This window comes from Erinaceus europaeus, chromosome 4, assembly GCF_950295315.1.
Source record: "Erinaceus europaeus chromosome 4, mEriEur2.1, whole genome shotgun sequence".
Classification (NCBI taxonomy): domain Eukaryota; kingdom Metazoa; phylum Chordata; class Mammalia; order Eulipotyphla; family Erinaceidae; genus Erinaceus; species Erinaceus europaeus.
In genome coordinates, this window is record NC_080165.1 from 56,941,603 (window position 1) to 56,964,746 (window position 23,144).

The window sequence follows — 23,144 nt, forward strand, 5'->3', positions numbered from 1 at the left end:
AGGAGCTCCTACAACAAAAGAGCCTGAGAACCTTGCCAGGAGCCAGACAGACCCCTGTTGGCAGGTGGGGCTCCTGTGACTGTGCAGGAAGCACCTTCCCTTCCCAGCCCCAGAGAGACCTGTGTTTTCCCTCTTCCCAGGGGACTTCCCACCTTGGCCAGAAGGAGGGGTGGGTGTTCCAGAGGCCCTTCTCAGGCTGAAGCTTCAGAGAAAAACAGGGTACCTTTTCTGAAAACGTTAAATATGACCCCCAAACTGTGACAAGGAAATCAGGGCAGTTTTATTTATGATAGAAACATACAAGACTCCACACTCAGGTACGTGGGCGAGATAAGGTCTGAGCCCAGGCCTTTTGCTTATCCTCAGGACTTTTGGTAGCAAACTTCTCCTGCAGCTTCTTCCACACGCCTTTATTGATTTCCTTAAACTCTTTCAGGGTGTCTGCAAAGGGAAGGGAAAAAAAAACAAAAACAAAAAACAGATGGAGGCCTGAAATTTGGTTTTGTAGAATGGCCGGCCCCGCATGGGCTTTCACCACACCAGCATGTCTCACTGTTTACACGAGTTCCTGGAAAAGGGAAGTGCAGAGCCAGCTTCTGATAAGCAAATCAGATAGGGTCATGGAAGAATAACTGCCAGCATGGACCAAGTGCTCATGTACCATGACTATTACTACAGCACACGGCAGCCTCCTTACACTAAGCATAGTCAGCAGTAGGCAGGCCTCACTGCTCCGCTCCCTGTCACCTATGAGCCATGTGGCCTCCTCCACAGTTTCCAGGGCTCCAGCCTAGAGTGGACAGATGTGTGATCCAGACTGGCCACATTTCATTGGGGAAAAAATAGCACTGTGGTGTCAAGTGAGGCAGGCCCAGAGCCGGGTGAGTTCAAAACCCAGCCTGCCCCACACAAACTTCACTGCCTCTGCTTTTCAGATGTGGAAACTAAGGCAGAGGGAATTTGATAACTTGCTCAGCATGGCACCTGGGAGCTGAGCAGGCACCTGGGAGGGACACAGACTTGGGATTCAACCCCTGCTCATCAGATCTCCACTGGGTCCGATTAAGCAAATCATTTCACTCCCTGAGCCTCAAGTTTTTCACCTGTAAAATAGAGATAAAAATATCTGTCTCAAATGTTATGTGGATTTAAGGAAATAGTGAAGGTGGATTGCATGACACCCAGTCCTCAAGGTGAAAGCAGGAAGGAGCTGTCAGGGCTCTTGCTTTTTAACACACACCCGGAGGTTGCTCAGTTCTGGCACTAGTGACCATTCTTTGCTGTGGGGCTGACCTAAGCATTATGGGATGTTTAGCAGCATGTTGGCCTTTAGCTGCTAGATATCACTGCCCTTACCCACCACCCCCAAGCTGTCATAACTACAGTCCCCAGACATTGTCACATGTTCCCTGGGGTAAAGAATCACTAATCAGGTTAGAATCATTAGTCTGAAGCCGGCAGGGCTGAAAGTTGTATGATATTAAACTTTATATTTTAAATTTAGACTTTTCACATAATTTTCATTGCCCAGATTTTCATCTGGTATAACTTCTGAAGAAAAACAATAGTTTTTCTGAACAGAAAAAGTAACCTACATTGTTCATCAACATTGTCAATGGGCTCTTGATTAAATTAGAACATGCATGGTACCTGACTATGAGTCTGGCACCCCCATCCCCACTCCCACCCCGGGGGCTTTTCCAGAACTCTAGGGCTCCCTGTGGGCACAAGATGGGATATGGAGACCCCCATCACCTACAAGTCATATGACCTCCTTCAGAGTTTCCATGGCCTTAGCCTGGAGTGGCCAGTTGTGTGGTCCAGACTGTGGCCACGTTTCAGACTCACCAGGTCCTCAAATCCTCTTACTACAAACACTGCAGGGTGTTTTCTGCTCTATCAGAGGAAACATTCAGTAAGCTTATTCCACAAGGCTGTGACAAAAATTGGAGGTGTGCTATGAAAACAAATTATCAGCAAATTTTCTGGAGCTGAACTTGCAGTCAGAACACACTGCAGAACAGGTTACTGGCGAGAAGTCTTCTACTGCTAAGTCCTTCTCTGGAGCCTGATTTTCCAGCAACTCAGAGGCAACAGGGCCTAACTTACTTCCATCCTGTTTTCAAGTTTAAATTTGACTCAAACACTCCAGAGTCGGGGGCCGGGCTATAGCGGGTTAAACGCACGTGGTGCAGAGCGCAAGGACTGGTGTAAGGATCCCGGTTCGAGCCCCTGGCTCCCCACCTGTAGGGAGTCGCTTTAGGTGAAGCAGGTCTGCAGGTGTCTATCTTTCTCTCCCCATCTCTGACTTCCCCTCCTATCTCAATTTCTCTGTCCTATACAACAACAATAATAGCAACAATACCGATAAACAAGGGCAACAAAAGGGAAAAAATGGCCTCCAGGAGCAGTGGATTTGTGGTTCAGGCACTGAGCCCCAGCGATAACCCTGGAGGCAAAAATAAATAAAATAAAAACATATTTTAAAAAAACAAACCAGGGTCCTCACAATCCTACTACACATCAATGTTGGTAATTACACAGGTCTAGGGGGGCATGGGAATAAATAAATATTATATTTACATATAATGTATATTATAGTGTACATTGACCATACATGTGTTTATATACATACTTGTTATACACATACATTGAATTTTCCAATAAAATGTCTCTTAGCTAAACTATCTTTGCCCCAGTTTTCCAGAGAGTACTGTAATAAAAATAGGATCACAGTTGACACACAATAGCAGGTGACAGCACCAGGTTTTAATCTGTTCAGAAGGTAAGAGTTTTCTGGAAGGTCAGATCCCTAAGCTTAGTTTCTGAAGGTTGTCAAGGGAACAGGAAAGAGAAATTTCTAGAGTACCAGAAGGTAAATCTTTTAGGGCTATGCCCTCCCAGAAAAGGTTAGCCTATTTTTGTATATGATATCCTTGGTAATAAAAATAGCAATTTTCCAGGCTATGCCTGCTTTGCTCCAGGCTCCTCTGCTGTCACCCCCACCCTCACCACCCCCTTTTAGTGACAATGAAGGTGGGGAAGTAAGGCAGGGTTATTTCCTGTTAGGCCTATCAATGACTCCAAAACATACCCAGCTAAGCCCCTATCTAACTCACAGACTATGCCCCCTGGGTCAGATAACTCTTAGGCGGATATCCCCATAGACGTTTATTGAATGCCTTTTTGTTTTAATTAAAACCCTCATTGTTTATAATGGCCCCTTAGGACCAAAAAATAAAATTATTTCCCTTCCATCCTGATGTCAACTACTTCCATTTGGCAAATACCTATTCCCTTGTTCCCCACTGCCCAGGCTTGAATGTAAAATCTTTAAAGATGGATTTCTCTATTTTAAATAATGCCTTTGACCTTGTCCAAATCCTATGTCCAAAAAAACATGAGCCCTGCAGCTTCAGAATTTCCTCTGGTATATTTCAAAAGACTTTCCATCAAACTAAGCTGTCTTATATTAGACAACTCTCCTTGGTCGCTCAAACACAAAGGAATCATTTACAGCTAACTAGAAAGGGCAGCTGTGCCTTCCATACCTGTGGACAGGATCAGCTTATATTCTTCCACGGACAGGCCACTGAAGCTCGTGTCTCTTGGGCGAGGGTACTAGTCATGTGGCGCAGAGAGGAGGAGAGAAGGGTAAGGAGAGTTTAGTTATGCAGCACTGCCAAGACCTGACGGTTCTGTTGAGAAGCCTTATTTTCTAACCACAGTTCACTGGTTGGGAATGTCTAGAGGCCAGAGGCTCTGTGCAGTGAAGAGCAGTGCTACGTGAGAGTCCATGGCTCGCCCTCCTGAGAACCATCATCTTGAGCAGGTGGCTCCAACTTAAACATACACATGGTCACTCAGAATATGTAGGCAGTGTTCAGGAGTTCAAGGGGACGAAAAACAATCCTGCCCTTCTTATTTTATTATTAATTAATTATTATTATTTTATTATTATTATTATTTTTTACCAGAGCACTGCTCATCTCTGGCTTATCGTGGTGCTAGAAATTAAACCTGGGTCAGAGTCTCAAGTGTGAGCATCTTTTTGCATAATCTCTGCTATCTTCCCAGCCCAATTCTGCATTTTCTTTCTTTTCCCTAAAATTCTATCATTTATTTTGGGTAGAGACGGAGAGAAACTGAGAGAATGGAGAATTTAGGGAGAGAGATACCTGCAGCACTACTTCACCACTCATGAAGCTTCCCCATTATAGGTGGCGACTTGGGGCTTGAGCCAGAATCCTTGTGCACTGTAACATGTGTGCTCTAGCAGACAGATTACCTGGCCCCCCCAATTCTGCATTTCTAACCAACTCCAAGGGGATGCTTATGCTACTACTCACAGATCACACTGAACTGTGGGACTAAGAAGAAATCTGTTTTCTATGTAGGCTGAGCATTTTACCATGTGTATTTGTGGCGTTACTGGACATTTTTTAAGTGTGGGAGAAAAATAGACACTAAATGGAATTTGATAGCAATCATGTCAGGGCCAAGGGAAAACCAAACTTTGAAAGTCTCTCCCTGTCACCCCATCTTTATCACAAGTGTGTAGGGAATACCAGACCCATCAGAGTGGATGGGTATGTATGCGATCCAACAGCTGATGGATACATCTGGGAGCACACACTGGCAAATAAAATACATGGGCTTTTACTCATAATTAGAAATTGCTTTATTTTAGTGACCTAAAAGCCTCTACCAGGTACCTTTATTGGCTTGGCTGAAATTATTGGTTACATTTGAAAGCAGCAAAAGTTACTTCTTTACAAAAACATTGTATAATCACATTTTCAGTTGTTCTTATTGGTTATCTCCAATCAGAGGGCTAGGGATATGAAAGACTCACCTTGTGTTTGTAATAATTTGAATGGATTCTTGCTAAGCTCTCATACATCTGATCACAAACTTCTGGCTCTGCAATCTGAAAAACAAAGGACCCCCAAAGAAGTGAGCAAACAAGCCTGCCTCCATACTGTGAAGGTACCTGGAGGAAGGACTCCACTTAAGGAAAGCATTCACAGGCAGCAGGCCTGCAGCTTGGCTCTGGCTTCTGGCACCATGGGAAGTGAACTTGGCCTATAGCTCTTGCTATTAGAGATCACCTTTTTGGAGTAATGGCTCTAGCTCATTAATTCCCCAACCTGCAGAAAAATCTGATCAGTCATCCAGCAAACAAACATTTGTTGAGCATCTGTGCCTTGTGAATCATCCTGCCAAAGCTGTGGGGAATCCCACGATTAAAATGTAATATCGAGAGGACACAGTATAGAAAGGTAGGGCTAGAAAAAAAGAAAGAGAGTGCTAGGGACAGTGCAGGCTACAAGAAGATGTGCATTCCCCACATGCTTATTAGACGGCCAGTTATGGCAGCATGGAGACCAAGCTAGGTTCGGAAGGATGCAGAGGAACTGGGGAGCAGAAGGGAGAGAGAAAGGGCCTTCCTGATAGTGGGGACAGTTTGAGCAAGGCAGAGAAGACTGGAATGCTGCTTTTGCTTCAGAGCAGACCAGTTTGGCTGAAGGCCTGAATATGTGGGTGAAAGAGCCTGGACTAGAGAGAGCCTGGACCAGAGAAAAAGAGCTTTTTGAGTTAAATCTTCAACATGAAATATATTTATAAAAGAACCTTTTATAAAAGGCAAAAAAAATCTTGAGGTTTCATCTATGTTAAGTGGGGAGTTGTTGAAAGTTTACAAGAAAAGAAATAGGAAGAAAGCAGTGTTTTAAGATGAGATATGACTTGAGAAGTGTTAAGAAGTAGAGTCCAGTCAGGTCCTGTTAGAAAAAGACAAGGCCTAGAATACCAAGGTTTTGAGAGCAAAAAGGGGGAAAATAAAGAAATACTCAGGGTGCCAGAGATTGCAGTGCCCCTGCTGGGAATTCCAGGGGAGATGAACACCTTGAGGATGAGAGGTGTTTTTTTTGTTGTTGTTCCTTTCAGGCCTCTTTTTTAGTTTCCCCTTCCCTCTGCTATTATTTATCTGTGGTGCCACATATTATTCTGCCAAGAATTCTGAAAGCTCCCCAGAACAAAACTTTTATGCTTTTTCCCAGAATTCAAATGATAGATTTTTTCCAACTTAAATCCTTTCTCGAAGAAGGCAGAGCATAAATAAATCAGGAGTTAAGCGTTTTAATAAGGTAGCTCTGTTTTTGCCTGTGTGTGCATGTCAAACGAGGTCCCCGCTTTACTGCAAACAAAAAGATGATGACGTCATTTGGTTCTACTTGATGCTGCAAAGAAAGGATGGAGGAACAATGTGAGGCTGGAGGCTGATCTCTGTCTCCCTGCCTGTCAGCATTTCCAGGCAAATGCAGCAGGGATGGGATTCTGCAGCACACATTTTGGGCAAGGCATTTCAAAAGTTATGTTTTCAGCAGGATACACATAACCAGGGGCTAACACAGAAGATAAGACAGGAGGTACACGTCAAAAAAGGGTAAAGAGAATCACACCAACACAAAGCCTTTTAAAATATCAGATTAAAAGATAATCATGCACTTTGTGTTCAGTGTACTGTCTTCACACTTGTGTAGATGTGTTCACTTCTAAGTGTAAAGGACATGCACAGAGGACCTACCTACTCGGCCCCTGTCTGTGAGCAGGCTCCTGAGGCTGTGAGAGCTGTGGTGCCCAGCTGTCAGGTCTCATCACCTACGAGCTACAGGATGTTGGGCAAATCACTCAACCTCTCCTTACCTCCACATCTGCTTTATCATTCTCTATAGCTCCACACACACATTTTTCTGATCCATTGGAGAGAAGGCTGGAGCACAGTGCCCCTTGACTCTGCTATTTTAGTACATTTCTAAGAACAAGGATACTCGCTTACATAAGCACAGGACTATGCTCAAATTCAGGACACCTACCAACGGTTCAACACTTTCATCTAGTCAATCATCTATATTCCAATTCTGTCAATTGTCTCAGTGATGATATTTATGGAAAAAAGAAACCCCATACCCTCTTGTCCCAGGATCGTGTACTGTATTTACTCGTTATACACTTTTCTCCTTCAGTTTCTCAGCCTTTCTTTGTCTTGTATACACTGGCATTTTAGAAGCACACTGTTCAACTTAACCTTTCTTTTCAAAGGAAAGGCAATTATGGTCCCTGCTTCTGAGGGCTGTGTGAGGATATATGAGGTAATGCCTGGACTGCTCTGAATTCCGGGCTTGGAATACTGATAAGTGGGAGAGATTAGTTTTTGTTTCAACTAGTAGTAAAAGTTGTGGTATTAAACAGACAGACTCCCCACCACCCCCACCCCCACTTCACAAATGACAAGGAAGACAGCTGAGGCTAACCTTGGGGACTGGAGAGTGAACCATGCTGTAGGAGATCCAGGAAGGGTCTTGACAGGGAGTGAACAGGAGTTATGGGAGGTGGTGGTGGGTGGTGGTGGGTGTCGCTAGGCCTGGGTTCAGCTTAGGCATGTGCCCTAGGAATGCCAGAGCATCCTCAGTGTGTTGGTGTTGCCAGAAATGGATGAGATGAAGGGATTGGAAATTCCTGAAGCTTCACTCCCTGTATGACCACACCTCCAGACCTGATGGCCCTCAGTGGTCACCAAGCACTCCACCATCAGCTCCCTTGGCCTCTGTCAAGGGAGCAGCCATCTGCAACTCTCCTCCATTTGAGGGCTGCTGCAGAGCCTCCCTACCACCTGACCACCTTCTCCACAAGCTCTTAGGAGAGGAGCTCATCCCGCTGCTGTCTCTTCCCCTCAGAGCCTCTCTCCGAGGCTCTCAACCACTGCTGTCAGACCAAGACACCACTTCCTGGTCAAACCCTCAGAAGTCTTGTCAAAATAAGTTCTGGACTGCCCACCTATCATCTCCTGGTGTCCCCTTAAACAGGTGAGTAGTGTCCTCTTCCTTCCCATTTCTGACAGGGTAGAAAAGAGGGATACAGAAGGTGGGGCCACCCTCGCAGATTGTTGTTCCCATGAGAGCAAAAGGCAGATACGCTAATACTAAAAACAAAGTGATCACCTGGGTTCTCTCAACCTCTTAAAATTCCTTCAGTGTTAAAGAGACAGTCCTCACAGTATTTTATGTAATAGTTGAAGGTGAATTAAAAATGAGAGATGGAACCAAACACAAATAGTCACTAAACAACAAACTTGTCACTCAACTTCCCACCTGAGGTCAGAAAGTGTCAGTTGAGCACACACATTACAATGCACAAAGACCTGGGTATAAGCCCCTAGTCCCCGTCTGCAAGGGGGAAGTTTCAGTGCTATAGGTCTCTTTCTCTCTCCATATCTCTTCTTCCCCTCTCACTTTCTTTCTACCCTATCAAATTAATTAATCAACTGAAGAAAAACATCAGAGAGAATGTTTACATGAGGCTGAGGAAGCTCAGAGCTGATGGGTGTGTGAGGTAAGCAAATTTCTAGACAACTTATTACTGCCCAAGCAGAGACGGAGCCACAACCAGATCTGGGTAGGTGCCCAGGCACACCCAACTCAAGCTCAGCAATTATAAAAGTCTTGTTTACTACTTAGAAGGACATTGACAGAACTGTTTGTCTAATTCCAGAAGCCTTGCCACACCTACATACCACATTTTATTCAGACTTCAGCACAAACATTCCTGAATTTTGAAATACACAGTTTTCCTAATGAAACGTACTGTGCACTTTTAGAAATATTCTTCTACACAAGCCTTAAATTACCTGATTTTGCATTCACACCTAATGAGATTACGGACATTGTAGGACTAATAGCAACGCTGGATTTGCAAAAAGGCAGCACAGAGACACTATGAAAAATTCAGCTCTGCTCCCTAAGTATGAATAAAATAGATGTTCAACTGACAAAGTCCTTTATGGCTCTATTTTTGCTCCTTTTGCATTTCCCCTGCTCAGTCGTCAGTAAATTTCTCTTTACCATATTAAACTTTTATACATACAATTTTACATCAGTGCCGCAGGCGCTGATTTTGATTTTCAAAATTGAATTTTGGGTGGTGACAGCAATTGGTACAGCAGGCCCCTATTCTAGTCACACAAAGGGACGCATAAGCACTTTTGGGAAAGAGTGTTGCAAATTGCTTTGCTAATTAAGGTAGAGCTGGATTGAGTCCAGGAGGATCCATGAAAAAAGGTTTTCATGTCTTGGTAATGAACTTCTGAAATGAGTTCATTCTGTTATAGAAACTTACAGCCTTCAATTAAAACTGAATATGTATTTCATGAGCACCTACTAAGTAGAGTGCTGGGCTAGGGAACAGTGAAGAAGATCCAGCCCCATCCTTGGAGAAGCGGTCAATCAAGATGAGGTGACAAGGTATGCTCACACTAAAAATCAAACATGGTCTGACTGACAACCAGAGTTACAGGCAGTCAGAGGCTGGGTCAACAGGGCAGTCATGGCCAGGAAGGCCTTAATTCTCACTGCAGAATGAGGGAGGTAAGCAGAGTCCCTCACTTTAAGGGCATGCAGAGCTGGACCTGCCAAAGGTAGAGTGGGGTTCACGACGACAGAAAGGATGACCAAGGAGGAGGCATTTAAAGTGGGGGGCAGGGAACAAGGATGTCTCAGGAAGGCGGGGAGCTAAAGATATGACAAGGAGGTCTTTAAGGGCCTGAGGAGTCACCAAAATTTTGGCAAGCTCTGCGTGTTTGAGCTTCTGGGGGAGGTGGGTGTCCACACTGTTAGATTCTCAAGGTTAAGAAATACTTGTATGAAAATTAGTAAAGTCATGGGCCCCTTGGAATACACCTAAAACAGACCTACTACCTTTTTCCAAAATGGAGACCTCAAATCTCATCTGCTATATTCTTGCCTTTAGGTTCCTGATTATTAAACAATTTGTTCTGCTTTATAATGTAATGCTTTCTTAGCCATCAAGTTGCAGATGCTACCATGACACCAATGTGACTTCCCTGGGCAGACAACCTCACCAATGTGCCCTAGAACCCTACCTCTCTGGAGCCCTGCCCCACTAGGGAAAGATAGAGACAGGCTGGGAGTATAGATTGGCCTGCCAATCAATGCCCATGTCCAGTAGAGAAGCAATTACAGAAGCCGGACCTTCCACTTTCTGCATCCTATATTGATCCTGGGTCCATACTCCCAGAGGAATAAAGAATAGGAAACTTTTCAATGGAAGAAATGGGATATGGAGCTCTGGTGGTAGGAATTGTGTAGAATTGTACCCCTCTTATGCTATGGTTGTGTCAATCATTATTAAATGAAAAAAGGGGGGGTGCCAGATGGTGGTGTACCTAGTTAAGTGCCTGTATTACCATGCACAAGGACCCAGGTTCAAGCCCCTGGTTCCCACCTGCAGGGGGAAAACTTCATGAATGGTGAAACAGTGCTGCAGGTGTCTTTCTCCCCCCTCCACCCCTCTCAATTTCTCTCTGTTCTATTAAATAAAATAAACAAAATTTAAATTAAAAAATACTTGTATGACGGCCAATTTGGGAGATAATGAGAAGAAAGCCTTGTTGAGATGTGGTGAGGGGTCAGTTACAGGCTGGAACCAAGATGCAGAGTGCACAGAAGGTCTCACAAAGTTACCTGCCAATTGTCCAGAAGACAGCAGGCCCCAAAGATCTTTGAATGAAGCCAAGACCCACTGAAAACAGTCAATAATTTATCCCTCTGGGAGGATCACCTGTATCTTTGAATAGGCAGACACAGGCCACTGCCAGCCCTTGGTTTAAATACCAACTTGGTTCACTCTAATTCCCTCTAATCTGGGAGAGAAGAGACCAAGAGAGCTGTATGCCCTCCCTGTTTCCAGTGGGTTCAATATTATAACTAGAACAAACAAAACAACCCAAAGCAATAATCTGCTCTTAGTCTACTCCTTAAAAGCTTGACTTCAGGGGCTCCATACACAGGGTGTGACACTAGTGTCAGCCCTGTCAGCATGTGACACATGAAGGAAAGCTAAAGGCCAGGCCTGCCATGGATGACTGAAGAAAACAAAATTAGAGAAGACTTTGAGGGGCTGGGTGGTGGTGTACCTAGTTGAGTGCACATGTTATAATGCACAAGTACCTGAGTTCAAGCCCCAAGTCCCCACCTGCATGGAGAAAGCTTCACAAGTGGTGAAGCAGGTCTGCAGGTGTCTCTCTGTCTCTCTTCTTCTCTATCTCCCTTCCCTCTCAATATCTGGCTGTCTCTTAAGATAATAAAAAAATTAAAAAGATTTGTTAAAAAAAAAAGCCTCTGACTTCTGAGAAGCTGGAAATAATATTTACATTACTACAAACCAACCAAGTTTCCTTTCAGACAGGGTCAGCACTCTCAACCCGGTCACACTCTAATTACCAGGGCTCACAGGCAGGGGAGCCCTTCCTGGGTGGCTGCACTTCCAGGCCACTCCTTAGAATCCTGCCTGCTGCTGGCTAAGTGGGTGTTGTTATGCAGTCAGGGATCTTTTAGGAAGCTGCTTGTGCACCTAATGAACTCATTAGAAGGATTTGCTCCTTTCCCTGTACTTAAGTCAACAATTACAGTTGTTTTGCTACCTTCCCCCATGTTGTGATTCTTTTATTAAGCTCTGAAAGCCGCAGAGAACACATGTCCTCTTCAGGAACTGCAGTCAAAGGGTGCAAAACCATAAGCATTAACTTACAGAAAACCTGCACAGTAGGAAAGAGGGTGTAAAAAGTGTTAAGTGTGTTCCTGCTCCCCACCAGCACCTTCCTCTTGGTGGGTCTTAGGTGGACCATAAGACTCCCCAAAGGGCAATCTGAGGTGGAATGATGGAGGCAGTGGCTTATGTACTTGGGTTTCCAAGCTGAATGATTAAGCTTCTCTCTTGAGAGACTGACTTTTCTGTGCTTCTAACCAAGGGTCATCCTTTCCCCCACATTCACAGAGGAGGCAGTGGCTGGGCCAGAGAAAAGCAGGTGGATAAACACAGGAAAATGCTTCCCTCTTTATCAAAACTGCCCCTGGGCCAAAAAAGAGTTTGAGCAGGGAATGGGGGGGGGGGGGGGGACTTGATTTTCCTGGAACAAAAAGCCCCTCTAACATGAAATAACTTGGGAAGAACAGGAGTGGAGAATAGACTAGGCACTAAGAAGAGCAACTCCAGATCAGGGCCAACACAGCTGCATCCATTTCTCATCTGCTTGTCCTGCCACTGACTCCCAAGGAACCCCGGCTAAATGGTTTCGTTTTCTGATTCTGCTTCATCTGTAAAATGGGAATAATAAGAGTGAGGTTTCTCAAGCTGGAGACACCATAGGGGGAAGATGACCAGAGGGCTCTCAATCCCAACTCCATCAGGAACCAGAGAGAGAGGAGGAAAAAGGGAAGGACATTTGGATGTAGTAATAGGTTTCTGTGTGACTTGGAAAGGAAGAGAAGATGGAACCTTAAAATAAATAATTAAACAAAAGTGTAGGGGGCTGGGTGGTAGTGCACTGGATTAAACACACACAGTACTAAGCTTAAGGACTGAAGCAAGGATCCTGGTTTGAGCCTCAGGCTTCCCACCTGTGTGTGTGTGTGTGTGGGGGGGGTTGCTTCACGAGTGGTGAAGCAGGTCTTCAGTGTCTTTCTCTCCACCCTCTCTATCTTTTCTTTCTCTCTCAATTTCTCTCTGTCCTATCCAATGGGAGAAAAAAAAAAAAAAAAAAGACTACCAGGAGCAGTGGATTCATAAAGCCAGCACCAAGTCCCAGCGATAACCCTGGAGGAAAAAAACTTATAAAAAGGGCAAATATATACAAATACAGACCGATAATTGCAGAAATAATTTAACCCATATCTGCAACCTTGGGAGAACTGCTATAGCTTATAGTGGAGGGAGTGGGGATCCACAACTCTGGCGGTGGGAATGGTGCAGAGTTGTACCCTTGTATCTTCTAATTTTGTAAATCATTATTAAATCACTAATAAAAGAAAAAGAGAGACAGAAACCCTATCCTCCTCTGGTAGTGTTAAACTTTCTCACTTTCCTAAGAACCTAGTTTCTGTTGGCCTCTTGGCTAGCTGTTTTACCACTTGAATTTTGTTAGACTAAGCTCCTTGTCTGTACAATGGCAAGCACCTTGCTGGGAAGGACCAGGTGATGCCCATCCCCTCCCCCCCTTCTGCAACTCCTGAGGGATGTTCTTCCCACACAGAAAGCTCCCAAACTAATTCTCACCACTTAGGCCACAAAAATATTTCCATCTCACTCTTCACTACTTTCCCCCATCTAGTTCTGCTACCTCTGCAACTATTCTCAAATGATTTTTGTCTCATGAGCCATAACTAATCACTTATCAATTCAGTCAGACATTTGCTGAATAACTTTTATGTGCCAAGAACTATGCTAAAAACTGGGGGTAGAAATATAAAAATGGTACCATCTCTATTTGCAGAAAATCCACACTGTGAATCAGTAGGGAATAAAGTCCTCCCTAGAAAGTTTACAGGGTTTGCAGAGGTAGAACTAGATTGGATTCTTGCCTTCTTTAGACTTTGTGTCATTGAAGACCACTGTTACAATGAAAACACCCTGGAATTCCCCACCTAGAAGCCCTCAGTTAGACAACAATTATGTACACGACTCAACCATATTCTGGTTTCAATGATGCCTCTGGTATATATATTCTTTTCTTTTATTCTGGTATATTCTTGCTCCACTAGATGGGTTAGTTTGGTCCTACGTTGTGCTCAGTTGCAAAAACATGTTCTGGCTTTCACAGGACATGGATAAGTTTTTGCAAAAGTCATTTCTTCAGGTGGCATTATGTGTATCCCATTTCCTATGTCTGACCTCTTGCCTGAGTTCCAGGCTCAAATATCCCACTGCCTATTTGACATTTCCATTAGGTAAGTCCACTGGGTGTCTCAAGTTTAATACGTCTAATACCAAACTCAGGATGTTCTTCCCACACCCCACCTGTTCCTCATCTAGTCTTTCCCTTCCCTAAATGGCAGCACTGTCCACCCTGTTGCTTAGGCAAAAATAATTTAGACGTTAACCCTGATTCCTCTTTGACATAACCTTCATATTGCAACATGAATCCCTTTGCTTCCATCTACTGTGCTGCTACTCACTCAATTCACTATTTCTTGCCTGGGCCACTAGAGTAGCTTTTTATCCAGCTTGCTTCTATTCTTAACCTGCTAGAATTCATTCATCATATATAATAACAGTCACTTAGACAAATTACTAAGGGGCTGGGATGACAGCACAATAGTTATGCAAAAAGACTTCCATACCTAAGGCTCTGATGTTCCAGGTTCAATCCCCAATACCATCACAAGCCAGTGTTGAACAGAGCTCTGGTCTCTCATTCAAACAAACAAAGTTAAGTCACATCAGTTGCCCCAATGGCTTTCCATAGTACTTTAAAATCCAATCCTTACCCAAGGCCTGTAACACCTTACTGTGTCTGCCTCCTGTCCTCTGACGTCAACTTAAGCAAACTCTGTCACTACCTTCCAACAGTTCTGGCTTTCTTTCAGTTCTCTAACATGCCAATGTGCTTCCCACTTCAGGGTCTTTGTGCTTTCTGGGAAGTTCTTTCCATCAAATATACATGTCATCTGTCTCCTCCTCAGTAAGACCTTAGCTATTGTAATTAACATTACCTTTCTATCATGCTATTCTGTTTTAAACATTCATTTATTAATTAACGGAGAGAGGTGAGAGGGAATCAGAACCTCACCCTGGCACTTGGAATACAAGCGATTGAATCTGGGATCTAATGCAGCACGGCTGTATACACCTGCACACCTCCACAAAACTCCATTTTTATACTCGTCATATTACTTAATCTGGATTGCCTTATGTATACCCACTTGTGTATTGGTTCCTGAATTCAAATATAAATTTAAATGTACGTAGGCAGAACGTCATCTGTCTAATCCATGGCTGTCTCCCCAGCACCTAGCGCACTTCCTAACATATGGTGGGTCATCACTAAATGCATGTTATATGAATGAATGAACCCCAGAGCTGCAGCACCAAGCTGGTGGACTGAACACAGGGGTTTGGACTGAGGACCCAAACCTACTGCAGGGTTTTCAAGAGACCAGGATGGAAAGCAAAGAATAAGCGGGGCTTCCTTTGCATTGGCCCTTGGTAATTAGCTCCGTCAGTGCTCAACACTGAAATAAAGGCACTATGTTAGGGAAGCAGCAAGGTTCTGAATGTCACCACCTGTGACTGGTGTTGTGGCTTCTAACCCTAGCTGTACCTTGAATTATCTTGGAAGTTTAAAAAGAGATATTAAGGTCAAGGCTTCCTATTTATCCCCCTACACACACACACATATTCTATCCCCGCCGCCATGAATTCAGATTCAGTAAGGATTCATGGGTGGTCCTGGGCAGCTAAGTTTTTTAAAACAAGCTCCTTAGAAAATTGCAAGGCGCAGCCAGGTGAGAGCACCGAACAGGAGGCCGGTTCGCCTCCCTTTCTCAGTCACCGCGGGGAAAGGGGGGTCCGCGCGCACGTGGGGCCAGGTGCGCGCATGCGCCGCCCGCCCGATCCTGGCCCCGCCCCTGCCTCGTCCTTCCTCCCCGAACCCCTACCGCCTCCCAGCAGCTGGCAGACCCCACAGTCCGGTCACCTGGGTATTCTCTCCCTCCCGAAAGGCCTGTGCTACCCGCTGCCGCAGGTAAGCACCCAAGTCCCGGCCCCGTTTGGTCTCGTCCAGTGGCCATTCCTCACAGAGTTTAAGAAAACGCCGGTAGCGGCTGGCCGCCATTTTGAGCCCCGCTTGGTCCCACCCCCGAGAGAGGAGTCGGAGACGCGCCTGCGCACTGAGGCTAGCAGCTCCCCCGACCGCAGCGCGGGAGGGAGGAGTGAGCATGCGCGACTAGGATGGCGCCCCACGACTCTCCCTCCAGGTAGCGGCGCTGCAGGCCTTCTTCAGCCTTGGTGCTTCTGCAGCCGCCCAGCTCCTCGGGCAGGGCAGACTGGGAGCACTCGGGGATAACTTGCTTCTTTTTCAATGACTACACAAACTCCAGACTGAAAATTTCTCCCCTGAGACTTCTGCTGATTTGCATAAACGGATGCATTTGCCTGTAAATACAGTTAGTTATTGGACGAAGAGGTTTAAGTGTTTGCACTTAATCACGTAGCCCGCACCCGCTCCTCACAGCCTTAGTGCCTGTCACTACCACTTGGTACTCTGCCTCCGTTCCAACACTGGAACTCCTCAGCTCTTGCCCTTCTCCCCAGTTCTGGTCAGTAGTCCTCTGAGCGCCTTCTGTAAGCCTTTTCCTGGGGGAAAAAGACTGCCAAACTTTCTTGTATGTCTCCAGTTGATGCATCATATGCAAAGTCCTGATTTTTCTTTTCGAGGGATATCCTTACCTTCCAGAATTTCCTTAAAGCCTTCCACTCCCTTCATCACTAATCCACTTAGCCAGGATCATCACATGTAGACATCAGTTGGCGTCCCTCAAGCCTGTTCTTTCTGACCCCAGCTCCTTTGTAAAGGTGAAGTCAGTAGATTCCTGCCTTCCAGGAAGGTGCACACGGATGCATCTGGTTGAGCACCATGTTACCACGTGCGAAGAATCAGGTTCAAGTCCATAGTCCCCACCTGCAGGGAGGAGCATTATGATCTGTGAAGCAGTGCTGCAGGCGTCCCTCTTTCTTCCTAATTCCTCCTCCCCTCAATTTATCTTACATACCAATTAAAAAGAAAGGGAGAGGGGAGGAAGGGTGCGTACAGCCAACATGTGAAAGTGACAAAAGCTTTAACTGATGTGTCAGAGAATGCTGGGGCGGGGGCGGGGGTAGGTGAAGAATGATCACTTCTGGCTTTCTAGGGGAGTCGGGGAGAAAGATCAGAGTCGGTTTCCAAAGTACAGCACGTTTGGATTGGTCCTTACAGGGTCTCTAGGGTTTGGGATTAGTGGGAATGGAGAGACATTGAGCAATAAGACTCAGGCCTGGTGCAGGAATGGGAGCAAGAAGAAGAAGAGATTATTTTGAGGAAAGGTCAATGAAAGCTTTTAACCAGGAACAGCTTGGAGAAGTTTTGAAGTTGTTAAGAGCAAAGACCTACAGGATGAACCCCTCTGGGGATCTAGGGTGTGCAATGCTTATTTGAGGTAAAATGAGTTCATGGGGTCCTCACCTGAAGTAAGTAGTGATTTAGGGGGATAGGAAATGCACTCTAGTGCCACATTCCTTGTCCACTGCTCCATCCTCACTATCAAGTCAATGGACACATGGCTACCCTGAGACCCGAGGGTTATATACCCCAGGCTCTTCAGACTGTTCTGGGTGCCACAGATCATCGTAATTCAGCCCAACGCCCCACCACAGCTGTGGCTTTGAGGAGCACCTGTCCAGTGCACAGTGTCTTCCACAAGCAGACGCAGTAAGTGACAACAAATGATTTTCACCCTGCTTGCGGCACAAGTGGAGTAAAATGATTGAGAAGGACAGCTAAACATCAGGGGAAACTCAAACCAGTGGCTCCTCCTAAGAATCTCCATTCTTACGAACAACATTTAGAAGGGTGCAGTTGTGGTTGTTCCTCGTTCTGACTGTTCTGCCCCCTCCTCTCACTGTTGGTGGCTACTTGTCTTGGCTCAGTAGGGAAGCTTTGGAGTCTGACAGACGGGAGTTGGAATGTGAACTTGCCCATTCGTCCATCCGTCCATCCATCCATCCATCCATCCATCCATCCAGGACTGCCTATACAATTTGTGGGGATCCAGTGAAAAATGAAAATGTAAAGCCTCTTGTTAAAAAATTAATCACACACAAAGTGCAAGGACCAGAATAAGGATTCCGGTTTGAGCCCCCGGCTCCCCACCTGCAGGGGAATCACTTCACAGGCAGTGAAGCAGGTCTGCAGGTGTCTCTCTTTCTCTCTCTCCATTTCTCTCTGTCCTTTCTAACAACAACATCATCATCAACGACAAAAACAATAATAAAAGAAAAACAACAAGAGCAACAAAAGGGAAAATAAATTAAAAAAATTAATCACAAGACAGTGACAGTAGAGTATTAAGGCTAGTGTGAGGTAAGTGTAAGGGCCCATGTGACTGCACAAATCACACACCTGTTAAGCCAGCCTGGAACTCTGTTGCTAAGTGAGACAGACTAGGGTGCTGATCCCATAGGTTTCACATTTAAGTGACTAAACAATATTAATGGAGCTTTATGGGTATTAGACTATTTAATTAATAATATAATTTCAGGTGTAATAAGTGTCAAAGAGAGGTCAAGGCAGGTAATTGGTTCACAATGGATGGGGCAAGGTTGGAGCTTGGGGGGTTGTGGAAGGGCTTATGTTTGAGAGAAACCTAAGTCACAGGAGGGGCTGGAATGACTTCCAGGAAGAGGAACAGCAAAGGCAAAGGCCTTTAGAGCAGCCAACCTAGGGTGAGCTATTAAATCACTGAATTTTAGTTTTCTGTCTTAAAATAAGAATTATAGTGCTAAGTGATCACTTAACTGAGGACTTGCCATTACTAGGCACTGTTCTAAACGCCTTACATATTTTGATTCATTTACTCCTAAAAGCTCTTAAAGTTAAATGCAAGCATTATCTCCATTTCTTAGAGGTGGAAGTGAAGGCACACAGAGAGCTAAGGACTTGCCAGGGTTACTAGCTGATAAATGGCAAGAGTCTGGACTTGACCCTAAATGACTGACTCTAGACTGGCTCTTACTTGACTCCTATCAAGATGCCTCTTCAGGTCTCTGTGAAGCCCAGGATGATCATTATTTTATTATATTGAATGCATTGCATTCATGGTGTGTATCTGTCAGCATTATAGTTTCCCGAGGGACTCTTGGATCCCTTCTGACCTTGTTTCACCCTCCTTCTTCCCCTCTGTGATTGTGGGTAGTTGGAGCCAGAGTCTGGGCTCACTGGCTTGTCAGTTACCCAGTACCATTCTGGGCACATGAATAGAGGCTGCTGCTTGGAATGTGGCTGTGCTATGCCAGCCCCTCAGGGAGTTGATGACCATTTTGACACCCACCTGCTGGCTGTCACTCATTCTGAAGCACAGAATGTAGCTCCCCTGGCTCCTTCAAAACCCCCATCAGGCTTGCATCTCCCCATCCATTTGGAATGGGTATTTGGGCTTTATGGAGCCCCGATCGCTCTTTATAGAAACAAGGCACCATCAGGGGGAGGAGAGGGGAGGGAATGAGTGCTGCTCTGGTTTTTCAAGTTATAATGATCCCAGTAATTGAGACACGGAATTGCACATTTAAATCGCTTGAAAGTAAAAATATCGTTTTGTAATGCTGGTGTTAATAATGTAAACATTAAAAAGGAATTAAATACTTAGCTGTATTGTGGGGCACGATTGCCTGATTTTTTCTTCTTTCAACTTATTCAACTGGAGGAAATGATTGGCTGCAATACCTAGATACGTTACCATAAAGAGTGGGTCTGGACTTGCATCAGAGTACTTAGTCATTTAATCCTCTGTGTAAAGTAGTTGAAAGGGTCACACTGGCAATACCTTTTTCTGGAGGTGAGATTTCTTTCCCAAGCCATGTAGATGTTGGAGGGGTACAGAGATGGGCCTTGGTGGGGCCTGAAAGAGTATCTGGATATAACTAAAGCCCCTTAGGTCTCTCCAGACTCTTGCCATCTGCCCCAGGGATCTGCCTCCTTCCCTTCATGCTGCTCTCTAGTCCATGTCACTTCAGAAAGGTTGTCTCAACACCTAGTCCCCATCTAAAACAGCAGTCTCATCATCATGGTTCCCATTTGTCTCACAGTACTAATCACTATTTAATAACAGACCCAGACACACAGTGGTCTCCTACTAAATGAATCAACCAGAAGCCAACAGACACCATCCCCAGCCCCAGATAACCTCCTCATCTCTAGAAGGCTGATGGTAAAAGGTGAAGGACAAATCAGGAGTAGGTAGATTTCTGGGTTTTGGTTTTGAATTAGTCCTCAAACTTCAGGGCAGCTTAGTAACAGAGGGGAGATGTTCTGAGCAGTGCTTGACAAGAAGGACATCAGCCTGCCTGGCGAGCGCTCAACTTGGTATCATCCCAGGGCTGCCTTTTCTCCTCCCTCCCCTCTAATTCTTGGCACCCATGCCTTCAGTTTAGCTCTCTCCCTCATCTTCTGCTTTATGTTTTTGGCCACAGAGGATGCAGATGTAAATCGAAAGTCAGAAGTTTAGATCATTTTGAAGAGCTGCTGCTGAGCGCTGGTGCCTTGCCATTTGTTTTATTAGACTGCTGTCCTGCCCTTTCCAGCGCGGTCTAACAGGCTCTACGCAGCTGGGAAGAGTGATGGGGCTGCCAGGTGCTGTCCAGAGGCCCCCGCTTCTTGATGACATTGCATTATGGAAAAGCTGTAATAACATTCTGCTCTTTAGCTTCCTCTTCAATCTCATAGGACACCAGAGGGACAGAGGGCTGGATGACTGTCTCCCAAGCTGTCCTTGTTCCCTCTGGTGGGGAGGTCAAGGACAGGTATCGCCTGCCTTGAGGACCAGGTTAGAATTCCCATTGGACAAATAGGGAAATTGAGGAAAGGAGGTGCTAAGCCACCTACCAGCACTCACACTCAGAGTATGAAGGATGGTTAGGACTAAACTTTGGATCAGAATGATGATCTGGTTCTGCCAGGCCTTTGCCATTCCCTCAGGCCCCCACTCAATCTTTATTTTTCCCTCCTCAAGTGAAGTATCATTTTTACATGAGGACTATAGATAAAATAGTCAAGGAACCATGTGGTGGCACATCTGGTTAAGCACGCACATTACAGTGCTCAAGGACCCAGGTTCAAGCCCCTGGCCTCTACCTGCAAGGGGGAAACTTCACATGTGGTAAAGCAGCGCTGCAGGTATCTCTTTGTCTCTTTCCCTCTCTATCTCCTCCTCCCCTCTCCATTTCTTTGTTTCTATCCAATAATAAATAAATAAATAAATAACATGGTCATAGTTAAGGTGGACTAGATTTTCATCAAACCTGTTTCCTTTTCTTTTTTAAAAAATTTATTTATTTATTTATTGGATAGAGACAGTCAGAAATCGAGAGGGAAGGGAGGGATAGAGAGGGCAAGAGACAGAGAGGCACACCTGTAGCATTGCTTCACCACTTGTGAAGCTTTTCCCCTGCAAGTGAGAACTGGGGGCTCGAACCTGGGTCCTTGTGCACTCAACCAGGTGCGCCACCACCCGGCCCCTAAACCTGTTTCCTTTTCTGTACACACAGTTAAACTATACCTCTGTCATTCAAGTAAGGCCATGTGACTGGTCCTCACACATGAAATATTGTGGGCATGCCTTCTCCACACTATAACTCTTAAACCTGTGGTTGCAGATGGTGTCACAAGAATCTGGGCACCTGACGAGCAGAGTAGAGCAGAACAGAGCAGAGGTTCCTTGCCAACTACACTGGCTTACAATGTCCCACTGCTGTGGGACTGTTGATAACAACAGTTGGTCTAACACTTGTGGTCTCTCAGCTCTGAGAAGAAGAGAGGACCACAGTCTGGGGAAGGAAGGCCAGCCCAGTGACCACTGTGTATTACTGGTTGGAAGGAGCAGGGGAGATAGAAGGTTCAGAGGTCCTTTCTCATTTCCATGTTCTGGGATTTCTCAATTCCAATTTAATATCTGTCTCTCTTCTTATACACCAACCCCTGTGATCATCTCAGATGGCTTGTGGTTTCCTGAATAGAATGTTTGGTTTCCCATTTATATACCTGTTGATTCCCCTGCTGGAACTCCTGCTCCTGCTTTCAGACTTGCCTCCCTTTCAAGGCACAGCTCAAATACTGCCTCCATGCTCAGCCTACATGGCAGTGAGCCCTCACTCTCTCTGCTCTCCTGGGTCACTCTGCACTGCTGAGCAAATGGCTCCTGTCCCCCGTTGAAGCACCCTTGATATTTTCATATGAGTGTCTCTACTCTTCCCTAAATTTTAAGGTTGCAGTTTAATAGATTCTTAGGGATGACATCACAATCTCTACACTTGCCTGTTTCTTTTACAGCTCCTAGCATGGGACTGTATGTATCAGACATTCAGGAAATATTTGCTAGATGGATGAATAGAAGAAAGGAAAGACAGATTAATTAAATCACAAACAAATGAATGAACTACTCAGCCAGATTTTCAAGTGTCTCCACCATCTGGGCTCACTCCATCTCTTAGCTCTTCATTTCTCTGCTTTCCAACCTCTCAAAAATTCCACTCTGGTTAGGTTGGTCTGTTTACACATTTATGAATATACTAAACTTTTTCTTCCTTCTCCTCCCCATCAGTCTCCCAGCCCCTTCCCTATTTCTGTTGTTCTCCAGGATCCAAATGAAGACTCACCACCTCCTGTAGCTTTTATGAAGACTGCTCTCAGAAAACCACATCAACTTGTTTATTTTAAATATGTGTCTATTAAATTTTATGGCAGAGAAGACCAGAGCACTGCTTCAGAGCATGCCATGCCAGGAATTAGACCTGAAACCTAAGGCATATAAACCCCATGCTCTACTACTGAGCTATCTCCCTGTTCCTATTCTCAGTTTAAATTATAGGATTGGTAATTTATATACCACACAGCTTAGGTTAATCCTGTGCTACTGGGTATTTTCGTGTGTATGTGTAACTTCATGAGTGTTATTCTTGCCTCCTTAACTACAAGCTAAACTCCCAAGAGCTGGATCATCCATAGATCCAGGTTAGCAAGGAGACCACTAGGAACAGCTGCTTAGTGTAAGTAGACACTTGCTAAGTGCTGGTATCTAGGTTTCCTTTAACCCATTTACCACTTTAAATCAAACTGATTGGAGATCAAATATATGTACACTTACTTATATTCTTTCCGTAACTTTCTGTGGTCCCCATTCTTCCCAGATTTGTAAAAACTGAGTGGGTTCACCAGCCCAAATTGCCAAGTCTCTGAAGCCTTGCACTGGTTTCCGGGCCATAGTGACCCCTCTCAGTCCAGTAGTTCAGTAATCATGTACTAAGACCTGTAAACATCATTGCCCCTTGCAACATGTTGCAGTTTTGTTGGCATCTTCAGGAGGACATGGGACTTCAGGCTGGGACCTGAGTGATTTGTAGAGGAGGAAAGCAGCTTCAAGTGAAGGGCACCAGTAGGTAAAGGAGTAGCTGAAAGAGGGGACATCCTATGGACAGGTGTAAGAGGTCTTCCCATAAAAGCAACTGCAGCACATTAATGACATGGGTGACCAGACCCAAGATTT

General features: G+C 45.1%; 1 protein-coding gene and 1 long non-coding RNA gene across 2 annotated transcripts; one reads left to right on the forward strand and one right to left on the reverse strand.

Annotated features, from left to right (window-relative positions):
* Window positions 1-256: 256 nt before the first annotated feature.
* On the reverse strand, window positions 257-15,727 carry LOC103117395 (ubiquinol-cytochrome-c reductase complex assembly factor 2). Its single transcript, XM_007527442.3, has 4 exons — window positions 15,551-15,727; window positions 4,856-4,930; window positions 3,552-3,621; window positions 257-441 (listed from the first exon to the last, which is right to left on the reverse strand). The coding sequence occupies exons 1-4, from the start codon at window positions 15,686-15,688 to the stop codon at window positions 314-316; spliced, it is 411 nt and encodes a 136-aa protein (XP_007527504.1). The 5' UTR covers window positions 15,689-15,727; the 3' UTR covers window positions 257-313.
* A 1,072-nt stretch (window positions 15,728-16,799) lies between these two features.
* LOC132538071 (uncharacterized) lies at window positions 16,800-22,349 on the forward strand. Its single transcript, XR_009549485.1, has 2 exons — window positions 16,800-18,333; window positions 21,932-22,349. It is a non-coding gene; the product is annotated as an uncharacterized LOC132538071 (long non-coding RNA).
* Window positions 22,350-23,144: the final 795 nt, after the last annotated feature.

Bases quoted from the DNA above. Each gene is read 5' to 3' on its own strand.
- LOC103117395 (XM_007527442.3), bottom strand. From the start codon at position 15,688: ATGGCGGCCAGCCGCTACCGGCGTTTTCTTAAACTCTGTGAGGAATGG. The intron at 4,931-15,550 runs GTGACCGGACTG...TTTGTTTTTCAG, and splicing joins GGGAGGGAGAGAATACCCAG to ATTGCAGAGCCAGAAGTTTG. The intron at 3,622-4,855 runs GTGAGTCTTTCA...CCACATGACTAG, and splicing joins CAAATTATTACAAACACAAG to TACCCTCGCCCAAGAGACAC.